The sequence below is a fragment of the Gambusia affinis genome, linkage group LG08 (genome assembly GCF_019740435.1).
Source record: "Gambusia affinis linkage group LG08, SWU_Gaff_1.0, whole genome shotgun sequence".
Lineage (NCBI taxonomy): Eukaryota > Metazoa > Chordata > Actinopteri > Cyprinodontiformes > Poeciliidae > Gambusia > Gambusia affinis.
The window spans coordinates 20,215,524-20,240,459 of NC_057875.1; the positions used below are offsets into that span (position 1 = coordinate 20,215,524).

The 24,936-nt window shown below is 41.3% G+C and overlaps 2 protein-coding genes across 2 annotated transcripts in view; one reads left to right on the forward strand and one right to left on the reverse strand.

Moving 5' to 3' along the window:
- The window catches only part of shisal1b (shisa like 1b), a 74,209-nt gene extending 64,286 nt beyond the window's left edge, over positions 1-9,923 (reverse strand). Inside the window, exon 1 of the mRNA XM_044124102.1 lies at positions 9,736-9,923. The gene's annotated coding sequence lies outside the window, so the exon portion shown is untranslated. The remainder of the gene's footprint in view (positions 1-9,735) is intronic.
- An 11,996-nt stretch (positions 9,924-21,919) lies between these two features.
- LOC122835233 lies at positions 21,920-24,425 on the forward strand. Its single transcript, XM_044124104.1, has 2 exons — positions 21,920-23,014; positions 23,528-24,425. The coding sequence occupies exons 1-2, from the start codon at positions 22,052-22,054 to the stop codon at positions 23,930-23,932; spliced, it is 1,368 nt and encodes a 455-aa protein (XP_043980039.1). The 5' UTR covers positions 21,920-22,051; the 3' UTR covers positions 23,933-24,425.
- Positions 24,426-24,936: the final 511 nt, after the last annotated feature.

Sequence of the window (24,936 nt, forward strand, 5' to 3'; positions counted from 1 at the left end):
GTGCAGAAGGAGGCAATTAAATTTTAAAGAGCCTGATGATAACTGTGTATCAAAAGGGAACCTCTCCAAGATCTACAAGAATTTAATTCTATGTACTGGCAAAGATTTCAATTGGAGTTTTTCACAAAATTTCTAATCATTCCCAGTTCGTGTCCAATCAAACGCAGCCCTACGGTAACTTGCTCACTGCGTCAGTCTTAGAAACACGTTTCTCCTGTTCCAGATGCTTCAAGGCTCACATTACCAGAGTCCCAAGTTCGACATTTAAATGTATGGAAATGGGTGGCATAAAAATCCAAAGCAGATGTCCAAATGGACAGATGACGGCTGATGGAAGAATGGCTGAGAGGACAACCCGTCGGATGCGTGTGTTGGTGAATCGTTCAGGTAATGTGACAAGGAAGACAAGTCCATATCAATCCAGACCTGAAAAATATTTATTTTTCTGAGCCAGAATCACTTGACTTGGACAGAACCCAGAATAAAAGGAGGTTTACTTTAAGACCCGTTGTTGTTATTTCTCTCATTTGTTGTCCATCGTGTTGTGTTATGAATTTGTTTTCCACATAATGCGGCACATTTTAACACTGTGAATGGAATGTTTTTCCAGGAGCTTTTCATTTTATTTCTGGCTGTCATTTCCGTGAGTTTCCACTGAACCGTCCAAAACTTGTGCTGTTTATATTATTACATCCTCCCAAGCTGAGAAGGTCACCCTGACTGCAGAATTATTATTATTTTTTTTATATAGCTTTCACCTATTAGAAACTGTGAAATCAGACCAAGAGTAGAGCTGTAATCTCAGATCCTGATAGCTGTTTCTGGGCTGCATCTCTAACCTGGTATTTTGAGGTTGTTTTATTAAATGGACATTAATAAAATTATTTAGATATTTCATAAGTGGAGATGTGATACAAGCCTTCGTCTCTGTCCTGAATCACCAGCAAGGTGTCAAGATTTCTCTCAAAATGCAGAGAAGGTGTTGGGCGAAAACCAGATTTGCAAATCCACTACGCTACTCAGTGTAAATGTAAAAAGTGCATCAAATGATGAAATTTTCCAGCCCAGCAGCTTCCTCTCATGGTTTGAATGCGATTCAGAAACACAGTTGCTTTCACACTGTTTATTAAAATGAAGCAAGAGGAATGAGCTTTACTTTGCTCGTCACGTCCTGTTTGGTCAGTCTGATCGGCGCTTTACATGTTTGAATTAGTATGGCGCTGCTGTAATCTTTCCTCCTACATCCAAAAGGAAACTGAAAAAAAAAAAAAACCCTGCAGTTTTAATCACAGAAAAGTGTTCGGACTCAAACCTCTGCTGAGTGGACCGTGAAACTGTTTTTCAGGATCGCCTTGAGGAAAGGTGAGATTAGCTTTGATCCGACACACACACACACATATATATAAAGACACAGAGAGAGACACGCCACCTGATAGATTGTCTTGTCTTTTATCTGTTTTCTCTCTGTGATTCCATTTGTCAATTCTTCAGACCTAATCTACCTCTGGGCCTGCATTTTGTCTGCCTCAGCGTGAGCATCTCGATGAATAAAACAAATCCTGGCCTCTTGTAACCTTGGAAATAGCAAACAATTTGACTTGTCATAAATCAAAAATATTAAATCCGCACGACACAACACAGAAGTTGCACACGTGCATTGAGCAACATTATGACCAGTTTTTAATCACCTCACATGTACATTTATATGTATATATATATATCAGTAATTTCTACATATAAAGAGAAATATATATTTTTTCTTATCTTTCATTACCATTTATGTGACCATAAACAGGAATATCAACACCAGCAACAGCAGAATGCACCAATAATGATATTTTTACACTTTTATTTATTCTTGCCGTACACAATAGCTCACTGCAAAAATAACTTACAGTTTAAAGTTTAAATAAATAAATTCAAAAGTATCGACAGACACATCATGATCAATTTTGACTCTGTCTAACACAGTCTAAGTGGCAAAGAGGCCTCAGTGTCCAAATGTTGAGAGAGCAAGTAGGTTGTGAAAATGGGTCGGACTTTTCCTCAGTAGCTGTGGGTCAAACGATAGATCAGAGCTCCTGACCTGCTGCTGATCTCCGCAGTGACGACCATTGCTGCTGCTGCGGCTCCTGCCGCCGCTGGGAATGTTTGAGGCAACGTGGATTTAGAAAAAAAAGTAGTAAGTTTACCAGGCAGGCTTTTTAAAAGATAAAAATGTATGACTTTTATTTTAATGGCTTTTAATGCAGCCTCTAAAAATGACCGGGTTCTTCAAAAAGTATTAAACTGGTGAACAAATGGCAATGAAGGAAAACACTGGGATTTGGGTCTCATTCAGTTGCAGAAGGGAAATTGAAAGAGGAGGAAAAACAATAAACTGGTTTCATGCAGCTGACCCAATTACGATTTGTTCAAACTGTGCGAGACAGAAAGCTTTAATATATACGGCAAATCATTGCAAGTCATAAATGTGTTTATTTCTTGTCTGGACGTCTCATTTGTCTCCAGCAAAATAAATAAAGTAGAAATTTCCTCATCCAAACAAACGTCATCACATGTTGACACCATCACTTTGACTTCTGACATTTAATAACAACAAATACGGTAATCTAATTCATTTCTCTCGTTTCCTTCAAATGTGTGGAGTGTTTGGTCTGAATGCCTCTCACTTCCTACGTTCACCAAACCTGACAAACATCAACAGCAGGACATCTACAGATCAGCGAAGGCGGATGAAGATTTGGCAACGTCCTTCCTCCCCGATACATGCACTGATGCACCTGATCGGTGGAAGAGACGCCCGGTGAAGCTTCATTATTCACGGTGGACGGCAGAGCGCTGACAGCGTGCAGGTAAAGAGAAGCTGCCGTCTTCACCTTCAAAGCAAACATGCTGCCTTGTGGAGTGAGAATAACAATGAGATGAGCGTTGAAAGCGGTTAAAACGGTGAGAAACACGTTGCTGTTGCAGGAGAAGATCGTTGAGTCTCAAACGCGCTCGTCAGGCGTGCTAAAGTGGACGATACCTGTAGCGCCACGGGGGGAATCCATCCACACTGAGTTTATTTTCTCTACAAGTCAATTATTTGTTACTTCCCGTATCATGTATAAAAATGATAAAGACAAAAAAGGAGAGATGTAAACATCCGGACGGAGTCAATCAGAAAGCATCAGAAAGATTTCTGTTTACTGAAATCTACGATAAAGATATTTAATAAGCCTAAAATGAACCAATTTTTTTTTTTTTGCAGTAGAAAAGTGTAACAGTGAAACAAATCATTGTCTCCTTTACTTGGTTAATGCCTTAAATTTTAGGTTTTCAAAGTTTCTAGGAACTAACACCCTTGGCTTCTTGTTTCTCAGGGGAATAAATATAAGGTGACACAAAGGAACTTTTCTTTTAGCCGCTATTCAATAGTCTAGACAAGGACTTGAGTTCATCTTGCCATCATGGGAGAGTGATCAGCATGGTGACAGAGGTCAAAGGTCTCCAGAGCTGACCTGAACATTAGGATAATGAAGCAAAAGGATTCACCAGTCTCCATAGCAACCATGAAACGCTGTCTACATGTGCACCAATTGTTTGAGCGGCCAAGAAATAGCTAACAAAAATCACAAACATGAACTTATGGAGTTTATAAAATGCTACTTCCACTTTACCTATAAATGTGTATTTTGTTCAAAAGATTTTAAGGTTACTTTTAGATTATTCCACATTAAACACACAAACCACCAATCAGTTATTGGCTTTGAGCTCAAACATTTAAGGCAAAAAGAATCATCACAAAACAAAAGATAGGTAATCTGAAATCATGCTGTCTGGAAGTAAACGCATCAGATCTGGTAATACTTTAGTAAGTAACCCATGAAAAAAACCCTCAGGCCAATTAATTATGGTGGAGGATCTGTGATCCTGTGGGCCTTCCTGAACTGCATGGCCTCATAAGCTCTGATGAAATGCCAGATATAAAAACCTAAAAACTAGAAATCCTAATTGGGGATTTCATCAAGAATATAATTCAAAAAAATTGGGCCCAAATCAACACAGAAATGGTTCACGGGACAAAATGAACCTTCTCTCAAGGTTTACAGAAAACACTATGTGACGTCCTATTGGTGAACAAAGTATTAACACCAGAGTTGCTAATAATGGTGCTGCAGATAAATTGAGTAAAACTAAAGACTGGATTCATGTCGTTCGGTACATCCTGGTATAATAATCTCTGCCTGCACCTTGAACCGGTAAAGCTGGTTCTGGTAGAACATTAAGTTCTATAAAAGGAAGCTTCACGCTCATCTGAAGTCTGGCAGCAGCTAAAGAAATCTGTCAGTGGGGGCAGCCAGGATTAGTGTCAGCATCTCACTTTCTCCTCCTGAGAGACTTAAAAGATTGGCAAGAAGTGTAATTCATGGGACATTGTGAATCTGACCTCCGTCCTCCTGAATATAAAACACAGTCGTATCTAATCACCGAATCCTGTCAAACTGTTTTATTTCATCATTTTCTCATGTTCTTCGTCACTTTAAAAGGGCTCTAGGTGCTGCAGTGTAATTAGTTCTCGCCGACTCTTGATGAATTTCCATGAACATCCCTGTGGAAATCTGTGATCGCAAACTTTTAATATTTGAGCGGCACCACCGACCAGGCTCATCTGCAACAATGTGCGCTTAACTTTGATGGAAAGCGTAGTTTGTCCAGCGGAGAAAGCATTTACAAAGAGAACAGCCTGAAGCGTTCAGCAGCTACAGAGTGAATTGTTTCCCCTCCATTCGTGGCTCGGCACTCAGGATTTTACATCACTTATTGCCTGGATAAAGTAAAAAAAAACTAAACTTTTTTATTTTTCTAAAATAAAACCAAAACAAGTAATTGTCACATCTAATTCAAGCTCCTAAAAACGTGTTTGCTCCTGGTTGGGATTTACAAAAGGAAGCAGCAAAGAACGAGGATTTCATCAACTCTACGGTCGGCGCAAACAACTCCAGACTCGAGATTTCGTCTGTGACGCACAAATAGTTCTCGGGCTGATGAGGCAGAAATTAATCTGCAGACATCTTAACACTCAACAGAAAATTGACCTGACACACTTCAGCTGCATTCTGTCAGCGTGTCACGGCTTCAAAGTAACGTTTCTCATTATGCTGCCATAAGTGAAAGTCGGATGCCTGACTCTCTCGGCTGGGTCGCATCAACAACCTGATTTAAAGCAGAACTTTGTGTTTCACAGCACATACTCCAAAACAAAAAAAAGAAGATGGAAACAAAATATCTCAAGAACAACCAGGTGTAGCTTGCAAAATGAAGAGATGTTGCACGCCGAACGCATGAACTGACTCAAGCTTGCGTGTGATTCTTCTGCCACTCTCCGCCGTCCCCTGTGTACCGAGTCGGCGCAGGCCCACTCCTTCAAACTGCTTGTTAGGAAGCTTAATAATTATGTAACGCGCCACAAACAGGATGTAATTAGCTGTATTGGTGCGGGCAAAGTCTTTGAAGCATTTGATGAAGGAAGGAGATGGTGAAGCAAAGCAAAGCCCGGTTGCCATGGCAGGGCTGACGCAAAAACCACGAGCGACACGCAGAGAGCTGTTGGCTATTTTGAGGTTTACTACTGGCTTTAATGCGAGTGCTCCATTATGCTGTGGTTCAGATAGAGACAAATGCTCGGCAGCACAGAGGTGAACAGGTGAGAGGAAGGTGGGAACATAACCCCAACAAGTCCCGGCAGCGGGGTGACGAGAGATTCTTGTTATCTAGGCGAGTGAACGGCTTTCTAGAAGAAAACCCTCGTTGCCTTCAGACAGCGGTCAGACTAAACCTCTGACTTTATTTTTTGCAGTTCGGAATGTAGGACAGAGTGTCAGACGCAAGCCAGACTGCATGTTTGTCATGCAGTCATGACGCCGTCCGGTGTCAACAACTGCCAGGTAGTCTGGATTCCTGGCAATGTGAAAAGTCAGATTCCCAATCTATATTTGGACCTGCTCAGGATTTGCTTTTCAGACATCAATTAGTTCTGGGAGCAGCGGCAAGGCGGAGATTATTACCAGCCTGATTCTGAGAGGAGACAGACACCTGTGCCTGGCTATTTATATTGAATAATCTCAGGCAGCTGTCCTGCTCACCTGGGGAAAGTCACAGAGGATTACACGTGAAAGCTCATGAGAGGCGGCGGGTTTCTGCTCCTTTCTTTTCTCTCTCACTGCCAGGCGACTGCTTTTCAAGATTTTCATGGTTGTCTTTATTTTTTTTGTTCTTGTTCTGATAAAAATAAACAGCGTTATAATCAGGCATACAACAGCAAACTTTGTATTGAGAGTTGTTAATGCTGTCAATGACTGTGAAGTAAATTTTGAAAAATATCATTCTCCTGTCTTCAGATGCAAAGTTGCTAAAAATAAAGGCTGATTTCTCCTTTCTCCATGTTTCTATTTTCTGAAAGTCATTGTACCCATAAACATGTAGCGCATATGGAAAGTAGCACGGGTTTTTTTTTTATTATTTTTAATTTTTATTTCTAACACCAGAACAGGAGGTAATAAAGCCACTAAACTATTACATTTAAAATCCAAACTGGGATGATAAATAAAAACAGACTGTAAGAAAAAAAAAAGAAATAATTTCTTATAATACTTAAATAAACCATCAAATAAGTTATAAAATGTTGCACATTTTCAGGTGATGACCTAATTACCCTCATGCTAACGCAGAACACAGCCTACTGAGATGCTAATTCCCCCTGCTGGCCCGCAATCTGTGCAACCGCCCCACTCCCACACCATCCCACCCCACGACTGTTTTGCCTGCCCTCAAAATATGCCACAAACTGTGTAATCTCCAAGTTTATCCCTGCTGCCCCTCACATGACTGCCTGGTGTTAAAACTGAAGCTCAAAAGTTTCAAGTCGAAACTTCAGGAACAGGCAGAAGGGCCCTGTGGCCATCAAAGGTCATTCGCAGAGAGGAAGAAAAATGTTTGCTTTTGCTCCGTAACACACTAATCTGATTCACGCCCACTGTTATTTCTTAACTGAGAATGAAATATGTACAGTGAAGTGTGTTTCTATTTCTGCCTGCAGTGCTGCACAGATATTCAGGATGAAGAAGCATTAAAGTGATGCAGTAACGTGTCTCCAGGGCCGTGAAGAATTACAGCCAAGGTTACATTTCCAGCTCAGTCACAGGCTTTTCTAAACAGGATCTCCTTTTAGTAAGTAATATTTTAAAGTTTTTGAATATTTATTTATTTATTGCTATCTATGAAGTGCAGTATGGGAATATTTTGAGAAAAGCTCATAGTTATGACGTAAGTTTCTTGTTTACTTTCGGAGCTGAAACTCCGTCATGATGACACCCAGTTATTAAAGTTTGTTTTGGATATGATCCGTTCACTTGGTCTCCAAGGTTACGTGACGTCACGGGTTTTGTTGACACGCTACCGGTCCTGCAGCTCCCAGGGTTAGGGGGGGCGCCGAAAAAGCTTTGATAACAAAGAGCCGAGCGGGTAACATCAGACGTCTGTGTGAGTGTCTGATTAAAGATGAGCAGCTCTCAGCAAAACATTCATATGCAAGAAGAGCAGCAAGGACCCGGAGCACACAGCTTATTTACTCAGATGTTACATTTTAATATTAATTCATGAGGTACATTTTGTCTTTGTAGTGTCAAAATTGCCCTCGCTGAGACAAAATATTGTGTGTTTAGGCGTTTCGATTAGATTCAAAACTGGCTTTGTGGGTTAGAGTCCTAATCTATACAGTAAAAACATTAAATTAAATTAAAACGTTGCCATTATTTCAAGTAAAATTTTTATATACGTAAAAAATAGCATCCAGGGGTTGATGTGGTGGTGCAAGGATTAACCACAACCCACTTATGGAGACCTTAGCTCTATGTGCCTGTCACAGGTTCGATTCCCAGCCTGGCGACCTTTGCCGCATGTCTTTCCCCTTCTCTCATTACCCACTTTCCTGTCAATTTACCATCTAATAAAGGCCACTAGAGCCAACAAAAAAATTTGTTTTCTCAGTAGAGTTCCTTACAAACTTCATGAACCTTCCATTGTGCATATAACATAAATTTAAAGTATTTTATAATTTATTTATTTATTTATTTTTTAAATAATCAAAATCCACATGGCAAGAGAAAGAAAGGGAAACAGAAACAGCTTTCATTAGGAATCGGAGGCAGGGTCAGTCAAAACACAGAGTTAAAACTCCACAGTTTGATTTCTGAAACGTCAAATTTAAAGCAACAACAACAACAACAACAACAACAAAAGGTAGAACAGTCTAAACACAAGCCTTAAATAATAATAAAAAAAACTGATTAGCATCTCAACAAAACACTACAGTTTGTCTTGGTGTCGCCCATCAGAGTTTGACCCATCTCACTTTTCTCACAGCTGATTATTTTAAGGTGGAGACGTGATAATCATGCTTGTTTATCCTCACTGCACTGGTTAGTTGACCAGAAGATGGCTATGAATTCATCACAAACAACTAAATAAATAGGCAGCCTTGCTTGTGAGGGAAATTGTGATAAACCAGAATGTTTTCGGATCCATACTCCGGACCCGGTATAAGTGCGGGGGCGCCATGCGCTCGGCAGGTAGGATAGCAGCTCTGCATCTGGACATTTCATTACTTTGTCATCTTCCTTCAGCTTTAACAGGGAAACTCTAACAGTCGACATGATTATTTTCTCCTCGGGTGCGTGTGTGTGTGTGTGTTTGCAGAAATGTGTAATATTTTGAAGGAGAAAACGCACTTTTTTATGAAAATGATCTCGGAGTGCGTCCAACCAGGCAGCCTCGTTCGCGAGCTGAGAACGCACCTCGTTGGCACGGTTGGATTTCCCATCAGCGTCGGCTGCAGCTGAAAAGCTCTGTGTGAGGGTCGGCGGAGTATTTAGACTGTGGTTTTCACTGTCAACGCATTTCGTCATAAATGGAGCTTTAGCAAACGCCAACCAACACCCATTTAAAATGTGAAGCGTTAGCTCGCTAAAGCTAAGCTGTTTGTAGCTAATAGTTAGCATCTGCGTCATCAGACGATTTATTATAACCGCTTTTGAGTGACTTTTTGTTGAGGCATCCCAAGACATATCAATAAAATAGTTTGTTTTGAGTGTGACAAATTATATAAAAGTTAAAAATGAGAGAATTATTTCACAAAAACCTACAAGTAGAAGTATTTGCTTTGCCTGCCGTTGCTTTTCCTCTTTTCTTATGTCACTAATTTCATGGCAACTCAAAGAAATATTTTACTTTTTAGTCTGAAATGATTTTTCAGAGTAGATAAGAGTACTCGCTCCATCTTGTGCATACAGAATACATCAATGTGCCGTGGTTATACATTAGTACTTTACCCACTCTGCAACGTGAGATGGGTTTGAACCTGACAAAGAGTCTGTGAGCGAGTGACTCGGGCTGCAGATTGCCAGTAGTTACCAAAAAGCCACAGTTCAGAAAGAAAGTGAAAATAAATAAGAGATAAGAATCCAGAAAGCCGGTTTAGTTATTGGAGTTCAAAGGCAGCAGAAATTATGCATGAACCAGAACTGCTCACAAGAATATTTTGAATATTCACATTTCCAATAACGTGGCAGCAAGTATGGCGGCTATTCTTAGCAGCAGAGTTCCCAGAGGTCACTGGCACAGGAACAATGCAGTTATTAGTCAATGGTCCCGTGGACAATAGAGCATAAAGCTCTCTCTAAAGTCTAAAATCACCTCTCATTCAGAAACCCTCGGCTCCGCTCCGTCCTCAAGCTCAAGCGGCAGACGTTAGCGTCGTCACAGTGTGCTGCATCTTCATGCGTGCATCAGAGGATCTTCCCGCCTCCTCTATCTCAGAGTTGTTGTATGGAGAAAATGTTCTGTCTTACTTCTTTCTGTTACAAATTGAGCATGTTCCCATGGCAACTACGCCACCGGTAGCCAGCTGTCCAAACTGAAACAGGAAGAAAGCAGAGAGACGTGGGTAAAGTCCCACTATGATCACACAGGTTAGGCAAATCTGTTGTGTATTTGCCCAACCTCACATCACCTTCAGACCGGCTTTTAATATTCAACAGGTTCCAGAATGTGTTGTTTTATTTTCCCAATTTTAGTGATCGTCATCAAAACATTGAAACTTGGATGCACAGTACTTATAGTTCACAACTACTACTGAACGTGATTGTGTTTATTAATCGTAACCCATTTGTAGATCTACTGTAAGCACTACTCATCAATTACATTCTATTGTAATGTGCAAAGTCTGATTCCTGCTTTACACTCAATGCTTCACTTACTTGCTTTACAAATCTTCAGCATTCACCTTCACTGATCAGCCAAACTGAAAAGTATAATAATAATAATCTTTTTTATTTAACCGTGCAACTCAATATTTTTTATTTTTCTTACTTAATGAGACTGAGCTGTTACTCGGATCGGATGGCACTGATGTGAGGAAGCGAGTGTCGTTGATAAACAAAAAACAAAACAAACAAACAATAAACATAAGTAGCGAGGCGCCACGTCATAACGCCCACCAGACGAGTTTTTTCAGAAAATATCTGACGCTTCCTCGGCTATCTTCTGAGTTTTTGTACATGACTGCACTGAAACTGGGCGGTTTTTCCTACAAGAGCTGTTGTATTGTTCTCTTTATCTTACTCTACTACAAATATTACTGCTACTGCTAGTTTAATCCATAAACTGTGTTTTAAGGATCTGGTGGTGTTCTTTTAGTTATACCCAAAGTTTAAAGTCAGATTTATGAACAAAGTGACAATATTAATGCAGCCTGGTAAATGTATTGTAAGTGCAGTTCTGTGCAGTAAGCTGATTAAATCACAGAGCTTATTTTAGAAAATGACTCATTTTAATTAGTTTTGGTTGTTCTTCATTTGATTATTGCTGAAGTTCACTCAATGTAAAGGAGCTGCTTAAGTTATGGTAACATTTTTACTTTATAGAATTTATTGAGTAAAATATGCCCTTTAAGAATCACAAAATAAAAGGATATTTTCACATTTTATGTCATTTTAGCGAAAAAAAATAAAAATAATAATCCTACAATATTGCACTACCACGTTTTATCCTGAGGCAATTTATGAAATATTTGTTCTTTTATGCGCTGCATGGGCTCTCCCAGCATCAATAAAACAGCTTGCCTGAAAATCCACTGCGAGACCCGTCCACATGCAGTTCCCTTGGAGGGAAAGTCCAGCTCAAGTCTCGTAATCCTCTGGACTTTTACTGGCACGTTTCTTTCACACGGTTTCAGAACAGATGACTAGATAAGTGTCTGAGTGCAGAAATAACGAACAAACGTCTGAAAACAAAACAAAAAAATGTTTGAGGCAATTCTTCTTCTTCTTCTTCTTCAAAAAAAAAAGCCATTAAATGTGGAGGGAAAGTATACATCTGCACGTCAGCAGCGCGCTCAGTTTTTCATGAGTTGCCATGACAACCAGAGAGCAGAAAGGATTGCCCATGTTGAGCCTGAGCTGTTCGGTGCTGGAAAGGTTTCCCTGCTTTTCTGGAGTTATCCTGACACAACCTCTAGGTGCTTTTATCTTATTGGTTTCTGAGTGAAAATGACAACACGGCTTCGGACAAAAATGTAAATCTGTTCATCTGCAGTCTATGCTACAAAATTAAATCACATGATTCCTAAATTTACACAAAATACTAAATAATTTTTAAAAAAAGAGCTACATGCCATAAACATTTTCAAAAGTATAACCTTTCATGTAACAAACAATAATGTAAAAATGACTCTTAAATGTATATTAAACTAATAAGAAAACACGATGTAACACCTTTTATTAAAAAATATCAATTTTACCATTACGTAATACATTTTAAAAGATGTCTGGAAATACAAAAATGTTCTATTTGAACAGAAAGGGCTTCCATTTTTTCTTTTGGCGTTTTTTATATTTTCTCACGTCTTCAAATGCAGCCTTTGACTTCAAGTTTATCCTTTTGTCCTGTTCATCCTTATGAAGAAACGGGTGGAAGAAACAGTCACCATACACTCCTCTGGTAATCAACACTAGTGCACCTATTGAAGAGGATTAGCATTTGAGCCCACTTTCACATTCATAATCTCCGTTTAATATGCACATCATGTAATAATGAGCTCCTTGACTTCCCGGCTTGAATCTGATTGGAAGCAACGCTTCGTACCTCTCCTTTTTATTGCCTCCTTTTACTAAACTTTGCTTTTGCAAGCTAACTAAACCATTTTCTATATAGCTGTTTGCAAAGCAGGAACACACATTTGTGTTTATAACCAAATTGCCAAGTTTTCGAAAAACTATCTATCTCTCTTGAGCTTTTCTACATGTCACATTACTAAAGTGGCACAAGAAAGCTAAGAGGATCTGCTGGGGAACACAAAAGGGAGGAAACAGGGAGCTGAAAAATACTTCTGATAGAGACAGTAAGAATAAAAAAAATCTGATGAATTAGGAGAGAAAGACTGGAGGGAAACCATAATAGAAACCAACAATAAGAACTAAGGAACATAGAGCTGGAGAAACTAGAAGATCTGAACAAAGAAGTAGCCTAACTAGAATTACTAAAGAAAGACACTAAACCTAAAGTGATAAAATAAGAACTAGAAACATTATTGGGGGAACTAGAGGGATTTAATAATTTAACTGTAACTACTAAAGAAAGTTATACCTGATCTCAAACAAGTAAGAATAACTGAACCTAAAGTGATGAAATAACTAAGAAACAAACATTATTAGAAACACTACAGGGAGGCTGATATAAGGAATAACTAGAAGGATAAAATAAAACTAAAGTATCACTAAAGAAAGCTCGACATGGACTCAGACATACAAGAATAACAAAACCTCAGGTAACTAAAGAAGAAATATTATGAAGGGCTGAAAATAGGGAAAGCTTCAAGACAATTCTAATCAAACTAAATAATCTCAAATAATAAAACTGAAATGACCATGAAGGGCTAACTAAAAGTGAACTAAAAACATGATACAGATGAAAAAGCAAAAACAAACCCCAAAAACCCAGAGTCCTGACAAATTGCTTCTCTGAACTGCAACTATCAACAAACAAACAAATAAAATGAAAGAAGTAAAAAACTTCATGGAGTCCCCTGATAGTTTAAGTGTTAATTAATATCCTGAAGGCAACAAGGACAAGTTCACGTGAGATGTTGACTTAAATTACCAATATTGGTTTCCTCAGAGCTGCTCACACAGTCTGCAGATACCTCGCCTTAAGGGAAAATGTTGCAGCTCTTTCGCCGTCAAATATTCAGCATTTGTCCGTAAAGACGCTGTAAATTTTTTGCTCAACCTCTAACAGAGAGCTGTTCAATGACATTGAGATGGGTTACATTTGGTTAACGTTTTGAAGAAATTCAAAAGGCGCCTGCCAAAGTGTGCTTGTCAGTCAGATTCGAATCAGGGCATCTGATGCTGAAAATGAGCAACAATGCTACAGTTAGCTAAAATGTATTCAGTACCACTTGGGGTATTTTGACTAACATTGACTTCCTCCATTCAATATGCAAACATTAGTGTGTGAGCTAAGATTAACTAAAATGTTAAATGCTGTCAGTGTTGACGTACATTGACTTACTCCATTCCAGATGATAAACATAGCTGATGCATAAATTAAATAGCTAAAACTGCTATTTTAACTGTAAAGCTACCGTTAGCAGGATGGCTGTCACTAGCATCTTGAGCTAGTGACAGCTAGTGTCATCATGCTAGTCAAGCAACTAGCATGATGACAGTAAAAAAAACTTCATCATTCAGTTCAAAGTTCTCAAAAACCTGAGCTCAGCTCACAAACATATTTGTAGGCCACATGCTAATTTCTTTGTATTGTATACACTGAGGTTTGTGGGAGTAACTTGACAAAATTAAAAAAAGAAAAGCCAAAATTTGTTGGAAATTTCCTTGATCTACAACAACACACAAAAAAAATATGTTTTTGTTTTATTGTCATCATTGTTTAATCATCAACCACAGATGAAAATTTCCACATTTTGTTTTACCTTCACCATGGCACAAAGGTGCATTACAGCTCACACACACACGCACACACACACACACAGAGAGAGAGAGAGACAGGGATACAAAAGCTGACATTTCAATATTGATTTCTAACGTCAGGAAGGAGCCGAAGTATAGTGACTTGCGAGGGAGCGGGAGAACTCATCAAAGTGAGCTCGTGACAAATGAAGGCGACAAATATTGTGACATAAATGTGGAAAGGTCACAAGTGACACTGCGCACACGGTGCACTTCTCTAACTGAGAGAGTGAGCCGTGTCATTGTCTCCTCCTCCAGCTCCCAAAGGAAGGACCAGCAGGGAAACAGTCAGCTAAATGTCACATCTGCCCTGTGAGGGCAAGCCCAAGAACCGTGCTGACAGGCCAGTGGTACCACAGGCTGCTACTGCCCTGCCAGTACATTAGAAAGTACCCATCTCAGGACTGGCACACAATGGCTACTGTCACACTGTCAGCCGAGTGCCTCGCCTCCAGCAGACAATGGGCTCTCGCCACAGTAGCCTGGATGGGAGTGCGTCTCCTATTGTGTTTGGGAAGATAGCAGAGTGCAACCTGGACCTTTTCACAGCCAATCATTATCTTCCTTCTCCAAGCTACCAACTGTGCCACTCTGTCTGTTTGAAATGATGTAAAAAAAACATTTTTTTTCCATTGAGAGTGGCTTTCTTTCTCACTTATTTATTTATTTTCATGCATTATAGGCCAACACAGAAACCTGCAGGTTGCCGTTTTTTTTCCCATCAGCGCTTGATGTCAAGATATTTGTGTGTGGTGAGGCATGAAAACATAAACCAGGGTTGATTGTAAAACCCTTCCATCACTCTTTTCTTTCGGAGCTTTTCGCTCTGATTGCTGCCGATGTCTAAAGACCGTTTGATGCATGATGTGTTATTTATTTTTATTTTTTGTATTCATCTGTGCCTGTTTGATTGGCACCTTATCTATTTTTTATTTTATTTTTTGAATTACAGAGTAGAAAGGGGATAGGGAGAACTGTATGAAAACAGTAAAGAAAAAAGAGAATAAAGAGAAGGAAAAAAGTAAACGTGACAGTTATTGAAGGATTATGCGTCATCGCTGACATTTGCGGAACATTTTTATCGAGCTGTGTTCATTATCTGCTGAATTACTCCCTTTTTAGCACCTAATCAGACCTCTGTGGATTAGCTTCAGCTCATGTAAAATTTATTTCATGCTTGGGCTTCGGCGGAAGCGGGCCATGAAATACCACTCAGACCTGTGAATGTGCTTGAAGCATGTAAATAAAAGGCACTTGAGCGTTATTTGAAGGACATTAAGCAATCACCGCGATACTTGACGACATGCGTGACACGTTACTATTTTTCTGACCGTCAGGAATTTTCCAAAAGGAAGAGCGAAACGAACGCGGTGCAGAATTGCTTCACCTTTTTATCCATTCTTTGTGTTTTGAAACAAGTCCTACAGTGAGTGACCTTTAGCTGGTCGGAGAATTAGGCTTTGCACCCAGACTGTTCATGTGGAGAGGAGTGCATCATTAAAATGGTAATACCAAGTCAAAGCTTCCCTGCTCCACGTTTAGGAAAATGAGTATCTTGAACCTCGGCCGACAAATCCCGACTGACCTGATTTCACAGAGTTGTTAAATGACAATTGCCCTTTGCTCCAGAGAGACAAGTAGAGTGACCCTGTGGTGTGAAAAATCAGCCACAATAAAGTTACCGAACAGAGGACTCTAAAGAGAACTGCTAACATATAAAACAGTATTAAATCATTAATTTGCTGCAGGGGCAGATTTTACAATAATGGAAGAATATTTAGTTTTGATGATGGATGGTGGCTTTGTAGGCCAAAAAACTAGAGCTGTCAGATGCAAAATATTACATCTAATACTCTCAGTGCCTCGTTCAGACATCATTACACTGTAAAACAGGCGTGTCAAACTCATTTCGTTTTGGGCCAAATCAAGATCTTGAACGCTCTTAAAGGGCCCGTTGTGCCAGAATGTATTGACAAATACATTCATTTATATTTTCACAAACTGTTAAAATATAAATGAATTCTTAATATTAAACTTTATTGAACATCTTTTCACTCCCTCCAGGATTTTGATACTTTTTCAGATTTTTTTTTTTTCCCAATAAAAATCCAACTGCTCGTGGTACCAATTTGGAAATATTTGTGCTTATTTATGAAGATAAATGTGAGTTTTTATTACGCGCTATATAGATCATGGACTATAATCTGACATCAATTGCAGCTGACGCAGCTGTTTAGTACAAGTAAGTAAGTTTTTGACAATTTTTAAGGAAAAATCTGCAATAAACTGTCATGAATTATTGTGATGAGGTGGTGAGGCAGACACGATGGAACCAGGTTGCAGTGAATAAATGAAGATTTAATAATGAAAAAACAAGTCAAAAGTCCAAAACTCCTGGCAGCACAGCTGAGCGGAAGCAAACGGCTCAATACTGGTAGCAAACAGGATAAACGAATGGACACAATGACAGCACGAGCAAACATCAGACGTAAACTAGACGTACACTGACGTAGGACCCGACGAAGACAGACACACACAGGTGACACTAAATACACAAGAGGAAATCAGGGAACGAGATACACCTGGGGACTAATCACGGGGAGACAGGACAACACAGAGACTCAGACACACAGGAAACTAGAAATAAATACACAGAAAAACACAGAACACGACAGTACCCCCCCCTTAACGGGCGGCTCCCAGACGCCCAAAAACGGGAAAACCCAACGAGGGTGGGCGGAGGGGAGCTGGATGGGGGGTCCAGAGTCCATAAAACAACGAAAAACTACCCAACATAATTGGGCGGAAAACACAAGGGTCCAGAGTCCAAAACAAACAAAACAAACCCAACTGGGTAGGCGGAAGCACCGGAAGGCGGGAACCACGGAGGCGGTCCGGCGGCCGTCCGCGGCGCAGGAGGCGGGAACCACGGAGGCGGTCCGGCGGCCGTCCGCGGCGCAGGAGGCGGGAACCCCGGGGGCGGTCCGGCGGCCGTCCGCGGCGCAGGAGGCGGGAACCACGGAGGCTGTCCGGCGGCCGTCCGTGGCGACGAGGAGTCTCTGGGGCCGCGAAGCGGCGGCGAGGAGCACAAGAGTCTCTGGGGCGCCGCAGAGGCGGCGGGAGCACAAGGAGTCTCTGGGGCGCCGAAGCGGCGATGGGGAGCACAAGGAGTCTCTGGGGCGCAGGGCGGCGGCAGGGAGCACAAGGAGTCTCTGGGGCCGCCGGGGCGGCGGCAGGGGAGCACAAAGGAGTCTCTGGGGCCGCGCACGGGGCGGCGGATGGGAGCACAAGGAGTCTCTGGGGCCGCAGGCGACAGGGAGCACAGGGAGTCTCGGGGAGAGCACAGGGAGTCTCGGGAAGCACAGGAGTCTCGGGGAAGCTACAGGAGTCTCGGGAAGCACAGGGAGTCTCGGGGGAAGCACAGGGAGTCTCGGGGAAGCACAGGGAGTCTCGGGGAAGCACAGGGAGGCTCGGGAAGCACAGCTGGGCGGACAGGGCTGGGCTGGGCGGCAGAATCGGAGCTGGAGCTGCTGGAGCTGGGCGGCAGAATCGAGCTCAGGCGCCCGGCTGGGCGGCAGAATCGGGCTGGCGCTGCCCGGAGCTGGGCGGCAGAATCAGCTGGTGCGCCCGGCTGGAGCGGGCGGCAGAATCGGCAGCAGCGCCGGCTGGAGCGGCGGCAGAATCGGGCTCGGGTGCGCCGGCTGGAGCGGCGGCAGAATCGGGCTCGGGTGCGCCGGCTGGAGCGGCGGCAGAATCGGGCTCGGGTGCGCCGGCTGGAGCGGCGGCAGAATCGGGCTCGGGTGCGCCGGCAGGAGCGGCGGCAGAAACGGGGGCTGGAGGTACCGGGCTCGGAGACACAGGAGCTGAGGCTGGGCTGGCGGAAAGATTGTCCGGCTTGGGAGGCAGAGGTTCGCCGGCCATGACGGCCAGAGCTGCCTCACGCTCCCACTCTACCTCCCTTTGCAGTTCCACCAGCTGCGGGTGCGGAAAGCGTGGAACCCAGTACTCCAGCAATAATCCCAAGCGAATAGCAAGACCAAGCCGTCTGCAGTCGGCGTTGGGCTTAGCTTTAACCTCGACATATTCCTTAATGGTGTCTGTTAGCTCCTGTAGCTCATCTGGTTCCATGATGGAGGAAAAATAAATAAATGTCTGCCTCACCGTTCAGCTTGGTCGGGTCCTTCTGTCATGAATTATTGTGATGAGGTGGTGAGGCAGACACGATGGAACCAGGTTGCAGTGAATAAATGAAGATTTAATAATGAAAAAACAAGTCAAAAGTCCAAAACTCCTGGCAGCACAGCTGAGCGGAAGCAAACGGCTCAATACTGGTAGCAAACAGGATAAACGAATGGACACAATGACAGCACGAGCAAACATCAGACGTAAACTAGACGTACACTGACGTAGGACCCGACGAAGACAGACACACACAGGTGACACTAAATACACAAGAGGAAATCAGGGAACGAGATACACCTGGGGACTAATCACGGGGAGACAGGACAACACAGAGACTCAGACACACAGGAAACTAGATATAAATACACAGAAAAACACAGAACACGACATAAACTCCCAATTTTTAGCGCAATTTGTTGATTTTGACTGAATTTCCTAGATAATTGTCAAGAAACTGGAGGGACTGATTTACATAATTTGGCAGAAAACAAACTGCATTGATTTGAATGATAACATAATATTTAAGACACTTAGTGTTTAGAAGCTAGAGGGCCACATAAAAAGCTACGGCGGGCCAGATTTGGCCCACGGGCCTTGAGTTTGACACCTGTGTTGTAAAATATTTGAAGGTTGTTTAAATTGAAAATGAAAGTTCATCTGCTGCCTTCAAAATGCAATTTAAATCAACAATAAAATTATTTTTGGCTTAAACTCAGAAATGAAAAGATCATGAAGTTGATTTATAGACACGTTGCCTAAGCAACAAGTTGATCAATCTTGAATTGTGAGTTTTAACTTAATGCTGTAATATAAAGCAAATAATGATTTCACAATATGCAAGAAAAGGAAACTACTGCCCTCCCTCGTTTACCAACAATATCAAGTTAAAATAATTACAATTTTTTTCTTTAGAATAATTTAAATTCTTGCTTCAAATTGCATGAACAAGCTTTAAAATAAACATTTGCCGTGACCAGTGATGGCATAGTTACTTTGAAAAAGTAACTTTAATCGGATTACTGATTACTCCTGGAAAAAGTAACTTTTTAGTTTCTTTCAGCAGCTGCTAACAACAACGCTCCGCCTCCTGTGAAAATCTCAGTGAGCTTTGCTAATACTTAATTGTCAGCTATTTTATAATGGTAACATCAACAATGTGTCTCCACTGATAAGGTTGAACTGAAGAGGAGATTGTACAAAAAAATAAAAAACGTGAGTAATTTGTGTGGTCCACTGTTGTCTGGAAAACTCTTAGAAGGATTTTAGATTACTCGTTACTGAAAAAAGTGGTCCGACGTCAGTAATGCATTACTGACATCACTGCATATATGTATATGTACACATATATATATATGTATATATATGTGTATATATATATATATATACAGTGTTGGGTAGTAACGGATTACATGTAACGACGTTACGTAATTTAATTACAAAAAAAGAGTAACTGTAATTCGTTACAGTTACATTGAGAAAATATGTAATCCAGTTACAGTTACTTCCGAAAATATTAAGAATTACAAATTTAGTTACATTTTTTAAAAAATATAAACAAAAACCTTTGCGAAATATGTAATGATATTTTTATTGCTTTGCGCTCTTTATCGCCGTTTCCCGCTACGGCTCCTTGTCTCTCTCATAGCCGTAATGCCACTCTGATGTTCCATCCTGTGCTGGCGGAGCCTCCTGGAGGAACAGCAAGCAGGCGGACGGTTCCATTTCAGCTCAAGCAGCGCATCAAAAATGACAGCCTTCCAGCACTAGAAATTAAAGGAGCATTTTATTTATGTAACCCAGGCTCTCCCTCTTCAGACCTACAGCTGGTGGAAGACACCCTATGGGCTCTGCGTTGTGTTTCTTTTCGTGAAAGTGGGGTGTGTTCGGTGCAAAACAAGATGCAATCTGCAGCCAACTGGCACACTGAACAAACAGAAAAAAAGATCGGCATACCAACGCAATGTATATTTCACACCGGGCTAGCGGAGCTGCTGCTTACCTTACAAGCAGTAAACACACTGTAAGGAATACAGCAACTCGCGCGCAAAAATCCCCTGCACTACGGTGTCCCCGACAGGACAAACATCTCGGAATTGTGGTAATACCAGCAATTACAGAAAACAATAGTACTCTCTTCTGTAACATTTATGCACTGCTTTACATTTACATCTGTGAAAATGGCTCAAATTTAACCGTGCAGTGCAATAAATGTTTGCCAGCTATCAAGAACTTGTCCACGTCGAAGTAATCTATGTCAAACCTGAAGAAACATTTAGAGGTAATTGCAGCTCACTGATAGATGTATTGTTTTACAAATATTTGACTGTTTGGTGTTGATGCATGACAAACGTTGGAATATATTCTTTCCCATGAGACATTGTATGCAATGTGCTAGTGTTATGGTTTTCATGAACATAAAGTAAACTAGAAAATTCTTGAAGAAATTTAACTGGGGCCCACCAAAGTGTGCCCGTCGGTTTGGACCCAGGGTTCTGATGCTAAAAATTAGCATCAATGCTAAGCTTAGCTGAATAGTAGTCATTAGCTTGTGGAAAGTCACAAGTATGTTAAGTAAGCTGGACGTACACCATTCAGTCTGTTAAAATGAGTCTATAAGCTGAAATTAGCCAAAATGCTAATGTAAGCCTAAATACTTTCAGCAGCATGTGAGGTATTATTAGAATGTTCTCTATAATTTACTTACTCCATTCAGTATACTAAACATGGCTATTAAGTCAGAAAAATAGGTAATAGCTTATTTAAGCTAAAAGGCTAATGCTAATAAGCTGCCTTGCTATGCAGTTCCCTAACCTGAGAGAAACAGATAATGGAGAATCATATTATTGCACTGCCTGTGGCGGTGCACTAACCTGCAGTGCACTAAGAACAATAAAATGTTGAACATGGGTCAATACTCATTAAAACATTAAAGTAATCAAAAAGTAATCAAAAGTAATTAGTTACATTACTTTTTAAAAGTAATCAAAAAAGTTACACTACAATTACATTTTAAACAAGGTAACTTGTAACTGTAACAAATTACATTTTTAAAGTAACTTACCCAACACTGTATATATACATTTAAACACACACATATATATACTGTAGATCAGTCGGTTCACCAACTCATGAAGTCGATCTGGGCCTGCAACTTCTTCATTTGTTGAATGAATAGCATAACAGAGGTGGACTGACGTCCCGCATTATTCTTTCACATGAAATGGCAAAACGTCACTTAATCACAGCGTTTCGTGTGAAGTAAAGGCAAATATGTTGTAAATGTGATTAATCACATTATTATTGTGGTGTTTCACAAGCCAAGCCCAGCACTAATTACCACCAGACTTGTCAAATCAAGAAATTTACTAAAACAAACAAATCTATCTGGTGACATGAAATAAGACTTCAAAGAGCTTCACGCCTCGCAAAGTCTAATGGACAGTGAGGTTCTGTGGTCTTAGATGTGTGCTAAAAAAGTTGCTCCCACTATTTTCTAGCAAACAGTCCTTCCTGATGGAGTCTGATCATTTCCTGATGCTTTACCACAGGAGGTATGGAAAACCACAAATGCAAAAATTAAATCATACACAAATCTATTAATCTCTCTACATTAAATAAATTAAAAAATATTGATTTTTATTTAAGTATTTATGTCAGCTTGAGTCATGGAAAACTGACCTGATCGTTTCCATAGCAACGATCAGAAGCAGACATTGCGCCAGAAGTCCAGTGACATCACTAATGAGGTCATAGATGACATCATGTACATCACAGTAGATCAAAGAAGTTCTGATGCTTGAATGCTTGAATCTCAGAGTATCAGTCAGATTCAGACGGTTCTTGGAGGTTCAGATTTGTGTGTAGCAACAATGTTTGGTGTATCAAAAGCGTTCGTTCCCTTGTTTATCCCACTTGGTTGGGGGCTGGGATATGCTGTGACCACGGGATTGAAGAAAGTTTTTGATCATTGCTTTCCAGGAAAGGATTCGAACGAAGGTTTCCATCAGGAGGAAGAAGACGACTTGTTTTGGAAAGGTCTTCCAACCGACACCCAAGAACAAACCGACCCGGCTGGGGAGGTTTGTTCTGAAAAGGTGACAGAGGTTTGTGGGACCACAGACTCTCACCCAACAAGGACTGGACTAGAAAGTACAGAGGACAACGGTACTGTCTCTGAGCAAACCGACCCGGCTGGGGAGGTTTTCTCTGAACACCCGACCAATGTCTGTGGGATCACAGAGATTGGTGTGACAGAGATGGTGCGAGACGGTACTAAAGACAATCGTACTGTCTTTGAGCAAACTGACCTGGCTGGGGAAGTTGGCTCAAAGACAACTGTACACCAGGAGGGTGAGAGAACGGTCGCAGAGAAATCTGACCCGGCTGGGGAGGATTTGTCTGCGGCTGACCTCGCAGCCAAAGCTCTTGCTGAGGTAACAGCAGAAGCTTTGGTCTCATGGGTTCCAGCTCTGTCCTCTCCAAAGTGCTCTACTCTCAAGAGCACTTTTACAAGCGACGTTCCAATTCCACGTTCCCCGGACGGGGAACGTATCTCAGAAGAAGATGGAATGATGAATTTGTCAAAGAAACCTTCTCTACATGCAAGGATCACCGTTGCCTTGGAGGTTAACATTTCTCCGGATGTCGAAGCAGAACACAGAGTCGGCTTGGATCTCCCAGATACAGGCAGGACAGCAACTGCAGGAAACGGACAGACGGAGGAGAACTTCTTCAGGTTCTCCAACGAGCTCCAGAACAGCTGGGTGAGTGCTGCCTTCCAGAGCATCCTGAACCTGAGCGTCACCAGCAGGTGTCTTGCTCAGGAAAGGGTATTTCTGGAGGCATCGTCCATCCCGGTGTGCGCGAGTCTCATCCTCTCGGCTGTCCGTAACCCCGGCAAACATTTTTGTCAGAAAGACCTCTCCCCAGTTCTGATGGAGCTGAAGGAGAAGGAGCTGCCATCAGACGTCGGAGGGGACTATGACGTAAAATGTTTGTTGGAGTCCATGTTGGTCTGGTTGGATTCCTTTGGTGGAGACACGGATAAAGAGTTATACAACCAAAACTCTTGCTCCAACTGTGGGACCACAGACCTTGAGCTACTGAGCAACGGCCCCCTGGTTGCCCTTCCACCGGCAACTTATCCAACTGACATAGCTGATCTTTTTAACAGTTGGTTGGATTTGGGGGGCAGACGTTGCTGTTTGGGTTGCGGGTCAGCCTTGGAGAAGAAACACTACATAACAGATAACAATGTGCTGGTGTTTTTTCTCCAGAGGCAGACCAGGATTCACCCTGTGGTAGCCAATCGGACCATGGACGTTCCTGCGGATTGTGAAGGTGGAAGTGAGAGGTACCACCTGTCCTCCGTTATCTGTGGAGATTCAAAGCCGGCTCAGTTCCACTCCTATTTGATCAAAGGAGAACAAACCGTTAAGGCTGACGACGAGCATGTCTTCACTGCAGACAGCGACTGCAGTGAAGACATGTCTCAAAATTCACTAATCTGCATCTATGAGAAGGTCAGAAACGATGAGACAACAGATACTACAGTTTCTCCAGCCCCTCCTCTGGAAGGTGATAAAGGAGCCTTTGGAGAGGAGCCAAAATTATTAAATTATGAAGAAGACAAAATTATCGAAGACCTAATTAGTTACTATCTTGAGGCTGGAGAACTGTGATTGGGACCAAAAGATATCTGACTTAAATGTCTGGAACAAAAGGGGTAAAAAGTTTTGACAGGTTTCTCTCCGGGCGCTCCGGCTTCCTGCCACAGTCTGAAATCACGGCTCTGTAGTTTATTGGTCTCTAAATTCTGTTTGTGTGATTAAAACGTTTATTTTTGTGACTAAAACCGTTCCCTGGGTTTGAATCCCTGCCTGGGTCCTTCTGTCTTCGTGGGTTTGCATGTTCTCCAAGTGCATTAGTGGGTTCTCTCCGGGTTCTCCAGCTTCCCCCCGTAGTCCAAAAAGAGGACTAGCTGACCTTTGCCCCATGTCTTCTCTCCTCTCTTTTGTTTAAAGTAGTTTCAGCTACTAGAGCCAAAACTACTTTATTATTTATAATGTCAAGAATACATTTTGTAATTAAATTTCATAAATATCAAAAGGTAGTTTCCAGTTAGCAGGTTTCTCTCCGGGCGCTCCGGCTTCCTGCCACAGTCAGAAATCATGACTGTTTAGTTAATTGGTCTCTAAATTTTCCTTAGGCATAAGTATAAACATTAATTAGTGAATGAAATATAAAAATTACATATATATATATACATATGTATATATGTACATATGTATATATATATATGTATATATATATATATATACATATGTACATATATACATATGTACATATATATATATATACATATGTACATATATACATATGTATATATGTACATATGTATATATATACATATGTACATATATATATATATATATGTACATATACGTATATGTACACATGTTCAAATTGGTCTCGATGTTTGCCGTTTTCTGGAGCGCAACGCGAAGCTCGACGTCATTCAGAGGTAATATATTAACTTGACATTAACAAAGTCACAGCGGGACGGATCATCCAGGAAATGATGGACAGGGAGAGACTGACTAAAACTACCTTAATGACGGACAAATTCTGGGATTTATTATGAGTCTCTGCATATTTCCAAGCCCAAATGAGTAACTTCACGTTC